The sequence below is a fragment of the Pyxicephalus adspersus genome, chromosome 10 (assembly GCF_032062135.1).
Source record: "Pyxicephalus adspersus chromosome 10, UCB_Pads_2.0, whole genome shotgun sequence".
In the NCBI taxonomy this organism is placed as follows: Eukaryota; Metazoa; Chordata; class Amphibia; order Anura; family Pyxicephalidae; genus Pyxicephalus; species Pyxicephalus adspersus.
In genome coordinates this window covers 60,043,662-60,052,971 of record NC_092867.1, presented here as the reverse complement: position 1 = coordinate 60,052,971, position 9,310 = coordinate 60,043,662, and the positions used below count along the sequence as shown (strand labels likewise).

General features: G+C 41.3%; 1 protein-coding gene and 1 pseudogene across 1 annotated transcript; both read right to left on the bottom strand.

The window, feature by feature from the left end:
* The window catches only part of LOC140338920 (uncharacterized), a 19,150-nt pseudogene extending 14,808 nt beyond the window's left edge, over positions 1-4,342 (bottom strand).
* A 131-nt stretch (positions 4,343-4,473) lies between these two features.
* On the bottom strand, positions 4,474-6,538 carry LOC140338919 (uncharacterized). Its single transcript, XM_072423231.1, is given in 3 exon segments — positions 4,474-5,742; positions 6,175-6,193; positions 6,243-6,538. Coding segments are annotated over 3 exon segments (1,581 nt in total). The 3' UTR covers positions 4,474-4,476.
* Between the last annotated feature and the right edge of the window lie 2,772 nt (positions 6,539-9,310).

Sequence of the window (9,310 nt, the reverse complement as noted above, 5' to 3'; positions counted from 1 at the left end):
GAAGGGATGTTATTGTTATTGGGATATCTCTCCAGACGTCTGTCTCTCTGGTGCAGGAGAAGTCACGGTGCATTCGAGGAACTAGAAGTAGAAGCAGATCCTTTCAGCTGGGGGCTCGTCCGGGATTAGAGCACACAGAATTCGGTGAGTACTGAAAGTCCCTGCCTTGAGGCTTAGGGGAATTCCGATTCTTACCGAAACTCTCTGTTGATTCTTTTTTGAATCCACTTAAATTAGACTGAAAGGGAGAGTAGCTATCTTTAGGGAAGATAGGCTTTAAACTGAGGGCTTTAGGGAAGTCCCAGAATTAAACAGACTAATGGCCAAGTCTATAGAGTAATTCTTTAGGGAAGAATTCAAAAGAATCCAAAAGCAGATATTCCAAGCCTTAGATCAAAGGTACAATCCTATGTTTCACGATGTATTATATGTCTCAGAAACAACTCAAATAAAAAAGGCCCATGGGATTGACTGGAAGTTCCACCTCCCTTACCACCCTCAGAGTTCTGGGATAGTAGAAAGGATGAATAGAACAATTAAAGAAAAAATAATGAAAATTACTGGAGGTACGTTCACTAATTGGAGAAAGTTTTTGCCTGTAGCCCTAGCAGAAATTAGGATGCAGCCTAACAAGAATACTGTCTACTCACCATTTGAGGTCCTAATGGGAAGACCTTTCCCCACCCTTTGGGGTCCAAAGGCCCCTGTAATAGGAAAAGGTGATCTAGAAGTAGTACAGGCAGAATATGTGAGGAAACTTGAGGGAACTTTAGATCAAGTTGAGAAACACGTTGCTCGTGCCTCTCCTTTCTCTCCACAGGAACCTACGCATCCTTTCCAACCAGGAGATGTGGTGATAGTCAGGCGCCTGGCTAAAGGGCGAAAACAGACAGAGTTCCTGTTTGGACCACCCACCCGAGTGGTAGCAGTCACCACAACAGCAATCCTCACAGAAGAAGCTCCAATCTGGATTCACGCTAGCAGAGTGAAAAGGGTTCCTGAGGCTTCTTCTCCGGAATCCAACGGAGACAAAGAGGGTGAAACAGGTGTGAAATCCCTGAAAAGTGCCTTGCCACAGGCTGAAGATGATGACCCCAATATTCTGGGAGATAGTTATTAATCTTTGCATTTTCTTGCCAGTCTGGCTTATTAGTACTTGTATCTATCATCCAGAGGAGATGAGTTTCTTATGTGGTACACTGAATAATCAGTAAATATCCAGAAGAGCTCAGGAACAAGATCCCTTTGCTCCCGGCCCCTTTCATTCTGAACAGAATAGTATAGTCAGAATGGCAAATGCCTTAAATGTTAGCTCATTGTGCCTTGAAGACTTACAAAGCCTACGAGACCTTATAAAAACATGTGTTGTTGCTGTGTCCACACCCGATGAATCCCTCCTTGAAGTTTGGTCAATTAAAAATACACAATCTTTTATTCCCGTGTATGACTTCTGTGGGAAATGTCAGAAATTAGGATATAGCAGGGATAATATTAGGATAATTACTGGAAATGTGACTGCAGCAGAGACTTGTTTTAACTTTTCTCAGGATATGACTTGATATTGTGATGATAGAGACATAAAAAGAGGATTACCTAAGAATAGTGTATATGATTATATTAATGACACATGTAAAAGAATGGTAGGATTGTTAGCTCCCTGGATAATTCCATGAGTTGTAATAAGAAAATTGTGACTCTACCCCTTCTCAGCCATGCAGAATATACAGGTTTGGGGGCCTCTATATTGGGAGTGCCTGGACTGGGTATATATAATACTCATACTATAAATTCTATTGCATGTGACCTGGCCAAATCTCTGAATCATACTTCTACCGCCTTATCAAACATGCTTTTAGATCTACAAGGAGTAAGTGCTAGAAACTAGATTTCTGTGGATTATTTGTTACTTAAACATAACGTAGGGTGTCAGGATTTTAAAGGAATGTGTTGTTTTAATTTATCTGACAATTCCAGATCAATCCAATCCCATATTCAAGTGTTACATGAAATTGCTAATATTATCAAGGAAGATGTTGGTTCATCCTCCTGGCAGGACTGGTTATTGAGCTGGTTGACAGATTTGAGTTGGTTAAGAACATTATTTATCAGTATTGTAATTATAATTTCTTCCTTGATTATTTTATGTTGTTGTATCCAATGTATCCCTTCCATTATACAAACATTTCACGCTATGTGTCCAAAGCCCACAGATCCTGGACAAAAATATGCTATTTTTGTAGTGTGTACCTGTGTACTGGTGTACCTATGTAAAGGGTCATATTAATCAAAGATAATGACATGTCCAAGTGCAAAAAAAACAAACAGCCAATTTTGACAGACTGCGCAAGTGCTAATTGCAAGTGAATTTCTATCACCTGTGCGCATAGTTTTGAGCATATATANNNNAAAATTGCATATTGGTTTGGTATGTATTTTTTGAATGCAATATATTTTTTTTTAATGTATTTTTATATCTTATTGGGAACTTTTAGCAAAGTTTAGTTTCTTTTGTTTTTTTGGGGGTTTGTTGTTATGTGATCTCCTTTCCAACCTCCCAGGACACACAGTTTAAAAAGACAATTGTGATTGTTTTAAGCTGTTCCTTCCTCTGAATTATTTGTAAGGCTAAAAAGCCTTGTCTTGTTAAAACTCAATTGTTTGATGCGCATAGTTCTGCAATTAACGGGTAATTGTTTAAAGCACATAGCTCTGCACCAAACTTCAGCCGCGTGTAGCTCATAGTTGTGCGCCATAGCGGACCAGCTACATGCGCTTGAACTGTTTTTAGTTGAAAAATGCACCGTTCTGAAAAAAACATTTCCCACATTCTGAACAGGAATAAGGACGCTCACCAGTGTGAATTTTCCGGTGTTTGAGAAGTGTTTTGTGGCTAGTAAATGATTTCCCGCAGTCCGAACAAGAATAAGGGCGCACACCTGTATGACTCAATTGGTGTGTAAGAAGTGATGCCATTGTAATGAAATCTTTTCCACACTCAGAACATGAATATGGAAGCTCACCTGTGTGAGCTGACTGGTGACGAAGTAGTGATGATTTATAACTGAAGCCTTTTCCACACTCTGAGCATGCATATGGACGCTCACCTGTGTGAACTCTCTGGTGACTAATAAGTACATTTTTCCCACTAAAACTTTTCCCACATTCTGAGCATGAATATGGACGCTCACCTGTGTGACTCCTCTGGTGCGTAAGAAAATGTCCAATCTGAATAAAGCGTTTCCCGCACTCTAGACAGGAATAAGGACGTTCACCTGTGTGAATTCTCTGGTGTTTCTGAAGTGTTTGTTTGTCTCTGAAACTTTTCTCACACTCTTAATTTTATAGGCATTCCCAGCAGGCTGCTTACGTTGATACAGGCCCTATATAGGAACCCCACCGCTCCTGTCTAACGGAATCCTTTCCCGCCTGTTTTCTATCACAAATGGCACAAGACAGGGATGCCCGCATTTCCCACTACTCTTCATCCTGCTCCTCGAACCTTTATTAGGCCATATTTGCAAGAATCCAGATATTAAGGGCATTAGAGTAGGCTCCATTGGTCATAAAGTGGCTGCATATGCGGATGATCTTCTCTTTTATATTACTATTCCTGTCACGAATAACAGGCTCAAATGACTAGGGAAAAGGGAATGGTCCCCCCTTGCAGACACCCTAATCTAGCCCTAACTCCTAACCGTATGAGTATCCCCTGATGGTGGGAATGCTCATACACAGGAACCTAGTCCCCACTAGCCCTGTATAACCCCAGCAGTAGTGTCTGGCTTGAGACTGCTGGTTCCTTCCCCTATGAAGAACCCAGTGTCTCCCTGAGGCCTAGTAAACAACTAAATAACCACAAAACACCAAAAGTAAAGCAACTTATCTTATAGCAGATATCAACAGGAACACAGGATGACTCAACACTCCAGCTATTCACAATCCAGCAGTGCGCGCACTCGAGTCCCGGACCGCGGTAACCCGCGATCGCTGGCCGCGCGTACTTTCGCGCTTCCAGCGATCGCGGATTTTGATGATGAATCAGGGGCTTTGTGTTATCTCTCTTTGTACACTTCAAATTGAACCCATCAATAAACAGCATAAACTGTCACAAATTATATCTGTGACATAACAGCACTAAGCTACAATCAGATTTACAGAAATACAATTCCCTGTCTCTTTCTTGGTTCGCCAGGATTAACACTTTAAAAATGGCTGTCCCACCGAGATTGCTGTATATATTTCGGTTCCAATTTTTCTTCCAACCACTTTTCTCCAGAAAATTCACGTTTTTTTCAGATCTTTTTTTATGGAAAGCTAAATATTCCTGAATTGCATATCGCATTTTGGCGAAATCTAAAAGTGTGGGCGGTGAAGGGGTCCCAGATATCATGATGTATTATAGAGCTTCAGTTATGGTTAGAAGGATTGGCTGGTTTCATAACAGAGAAAGGAAGAGTTGGGTGATACGACTTTCTTTTAAATTAAAAGATTTCCCACACTCTGAATAGAACAAGGATGCACACCTGTATGAATCACTTGGTGTATAAGAAGTGATGCCTTTACAGAAAAACCTTTCCCGCACTCGGAACATGATTATGGACGCTCACCTGTGTGAATTCTCTGGTGTTTAACAAGTCTATTCTTCCCAATAAAACATTTCCCACATTCTGTGCATGAATAAGGACGCTCACCTGTGTGAATTCTCTGGTGTTCTTGAAGTGTTTGTTTCTGTCTAAATCCTTTCCCGCATTCTGAACAGGAAAAAGGACGATCACCTGTGTGAATTGTTTGGTGTGTGAGAAGTGTTCGTTTCTGTCTAAAACCTTTCCCGCATTCTGAACAGGAAAATGGACGCTCACCTGTGTGAATTCCCTGATGACTAATAAGTTGTCCAATCTGAAAAAAACTTTTCCCACATTCTGAACAGGAATAAGGACGCTCACCTGTGTGAATTCTCTGGTGTTTTTGAAGTGTTTGTTTGTCTCTGAAACTTTTCTCACACTCTGAACAAGAATAAGGACGCTCACCTGTGTGAATTGTTTGGTGTGTGAGAAGTGTTCGTTTCTGTCTAAAACCTTTCCCGCATTCTGAACAGGAATATGGACGCTCACCTGTGTGAATTCCCTGATGACTAAGAAGTTGTCCAATCTGAAAAAAACATTTCCCACATTCTGAACAGGAATAAGGGCGCTCACCTGTGTGAATTCTCTGGTGTTTTAGAAGTGTTTGCTTGTCTCTGAAACTTTTCTCACACTCTGAACAGGAAAAAGGACGCTCATCAGTGTGAATTTTCTGGTGCCTGAGAAATTCGGTGGATCTAGTAAATGATTTCCCGCACTCGGAACATGAATAAGGAAGCTCACCTGTATGACTTCTCTGATGAATAAGAAGTTGTCCCTTCTGAAAAAAACATTTCCCACATTCTGAACAGGAATAAGGAAGCTCACCTGTGTGATATCTCTGGTGTTGTCGAAGTGTTTTTTTCCATCCAAAACTTTTCCCGCATTCTGAACAGGAATAAGCCTGCACACCCGTATGAATCACTTGGTGTGTAAGAAGTGATGCCTTTACAGAAAAACCTTTCCCGCACTCGGAACATGAATATGGACGCTCACCTGTGTGAATTCTCTGATGTTTAACAAGTCCATGCTTCCCAATAAAACATTTTCCACATTCTGCACAGGAATAAGGACGCTCACCTGTGTGAATTCTCTGGTGTTCTAAGAGGTTGGTGGATTCTCTTTTCAAAAGGTCCTTGCTGGTATTTCACTCAATAGCAGCAATGCATATTTATTAATTGATTTTTTTTTTTTTTGCTTTTACTCAGATTTAACATGTAACTCTGTAATGAGTCACATGTTAATTGTCAGCACATGATACCACTTGCTATTTACCAAAGAAACCAGTTTGGTACACAAAAATTTCTGTCCTACTATATGAAAAAATACAGATATTTCAGTGTTTGGTACCTTTTAATATTTACCAAAGAAGACCGTATGTTAAAAAAGAAAATTTCTGTCCTACTATATGAAAAAATACAGATATTTCAGTGTTTGAAGTTTTGTCAGAATGATCAGTGTGTCAATCAGGATGAATCAGTTTGCAACACATCAGTATACAATGCATAACAATTGGACAATACACAGGTTGGAGGTTAGAAAATCCGTATTATGCATTTGGTAAGAAATGAGGTCTTTGCAGTGAAACCTTTCCACCATCGGAACATTAATATGCAAGCTCACCTGTGTTGAAGCGACTGGTGATAAAGTAGTGATGTAGTCCCAGTAAAACATTTCCCACACAGTGCATGCATATCAACTCTCACCTGTGTGAACTTCCTGATGTTTAACAAGTGCAGTTTTGCTGCAAAAACCTTTCCCACAATCTGAGCATAAGGACGCTCACCTGTGTGAACTATCTGGTGCTTATCAACGTGTGATTTCTGAATTAAATCTTTTCCCACAGCCTGAACAGGAATAAGGACGTTCACCTGTGTGGATTCTTTGGTGTAAATTAAGTATTTGTTTTTTTTAAACATTTCCCATTTGCTGAAGGCACTAGCATTGTGGGGGGCGACCTCAATTTTGCCTTGGACCCCCGCATTGACACCTCATCAGGTAAAACCCCCATATCTTATGCCAAGTTAAATGCATTTAGGTCTAAATTAGGCAAACTCAGAATATTGTTGTTGTTCAAGGACCCTATTTGTGCCAAGGCAGTACTCAATACCATTAATAATTTTCTGAGTGATCATTCCTCTGACACTACTTCCTTTCATATCCTATGGAAAGCTCTGAAGGCAATTCTTTGCGGAGTTCTGACTCAGCAAGGTTCCTGGTTGAAAAACATCAGCTCACAAGATATTCAGACAACGTTAGACAAAACCCATAACTTGGAACGTATCCATAAACAGAATTTGTCGTCGGTGTCACGCACGGAGAGACAGGACCACTAGGGGGCGCTATGGCTTGCACAGAGGGGGTGTGAGCCCTGAGAAGGGCCAAGGCGCAAAGTCTAAGCAGTAACCAGGTCTTCTCCAAAGCCTCTGATGGTGAGGGTGTTGCGCTGCGGGTTACGGGCAGGTTGCGGTCCTTGGGCACACCAAGGCGGGCAAAGCACGGTACCAAATCACAATGCAGAAGGAAAGTCAAGGAAAGCCAGATTCAAGGTTGGCAGCAGGCAAAAGAGGTCAGATCACACACCAGGGGTCAATTGTCAGGGATCCAGGAGACAGCAGTGACTCAGGGGCCACTGCGTGCACAGGGAACACAGGAGACACTGGAAACAGCAATGTAATGTAATGATTCGTTGTGCTAGGACCCTATTTGTGCCAAGGCAGTTGTCAATACCATTACTAATGGTGGTCATTCTTCTGACAGATCTTCTCCCCCCACTCCAAGCTTTATAAGTTAAGGAAGAATCCCAAGACATGTCCCTCAAACACAGTTGGCACAAATATACAGGAATATCTAGCGGCCTCCGGTCTCCCTAAGATAGCTTTGGATGCTACAATTACTTCAGCGGAGTTACAAGCAGCTAATAATAAAGTGCCCACGGGTAAGGCCCCAGTCCCCGACGGGTTTACCCTAGCTTATTATAAGCGGTTTCTCCATCAACTCTCTGGCCCATTTTTGATGGCCTTCAAAGCACTCTCCCGCCTAACGCCCCCCTAGTCGATCCGGCCTAATCCCGGCTGGCAGGGGTCGGCAACCTGCAGCTCTTGAGCCTCCTTGTATTGCCTCGCTTCCCTATTTATTGTGTCCGGGGTTAACACTTCCACCGCCGGGTAAGGGGACATTCCCTCCTCTCTGTATGCATTGCGGAGGAAAGGGATTTCCTTTCAGGGGCGTTCCCTCTCCTCCATATGCATTGTGAAGGAGAGGGATTTCCCTTCAGGGGCATTTTTGTTGGGGGGCTGAGCCATCAGAGCGGGACTCGAGAGAGAGAGTCTGGCCTAGTGTGCCTTCTTGACCTCCTAAAATGGCTTAGTAGCAATAAAAGTTTGCTGACCCCTGCCATAGAAGTTATGTTCATCATCTCACATTGGAGAGAGAATATCTGTTTAGTATTTTACATCTCTCTACAGATAACTTATCCTCACCATCACATAAAAGAGGAATCTTGGGCAAATATATCTCCCTTTCACCACCAACCCTTCATCGGTGTCACAGTATGTATGTTAAGACATTTATTTTATTTAATATAAATAAAAGGTTTTAATCAATTTTTTAACAATACTGCCTGAAAGAGCAACTTTTCTCTTCATCCTCTCCTTATCTTTAGACGTTTAGGCTTGGCAACACTACCTAAGTAGCCATGAATCCTATCTCTTAGAAACTGATCACATACCAATCACTGAAATATTTGTATTATTTTGGAGTAGGACAGAAATTTTTTTGTAGCAAACGGGCTTCTTTTGTACATAGGAACAGGTAGCATCAAAAAACTGCTAAATCTGTATATATACAGAAGGCTCCTAACCTGTCCCTGTCACAATGGACGTCTCTCCCTGCTTCTATGCTTCACACAGATCACAAGATGAAGTGACCAACCCTTCCCCCATCCCCTGTATATATGCCTCTTCTCTGACCTCTCCTGATTGGTCTGCTGGGCCTAGTATCACCCAACTCTTCCTTTCTCTGTTATGAAACCAGCCAATCCTTCTAACCATAACTGAAGCTCTATAATACATCATGATATCTGGGACCCCTACACCGCCCATACTTTTAGATTTCGCCAAAATGCGATATGCAATTCAGGAATATTTAGCTTTCCATGAAAAAAGATCTGAAAAAAACGTGAATTTTTTTGAGAAAAGTTGTTGGAAGAAAAATTGGAACCGAAATATATACAGCAATCTCGGTGGGACGTCCATTTTTAAAGTGTTAATCCTTGCAATCCAAGAATGATACAGGGAATTGTATTTCTGTAAATCTGATTGTAGTTTAGTGCATAATGGAATATATTTGTGGGAGAACAGTTTAGCTGGGTCTGAGGTAATGTATATGCCTACATTTTTGTATGTGTTTGTATTGATGTATGCTTCTTGTGAAATGGTTAATGAGACGTTATGATTTCTGATTTAGTGAAATTGACTTTAAAGTTGCTGTAAGTACTAAAATTTTCAAATTCTTTCAGGATTGAAGGGATGATGACTTGTGGGGAGGTAATATATAGCAGAAGATCATACGCATACAGTGATAATTTGTAATGACAATCACTCAGATGGACACCTTTGATATCGGGATTATTTTGCAGTGACACAGCTAAATGCTCCATGACCAAGGCATACAACAATGGTGACAATGGG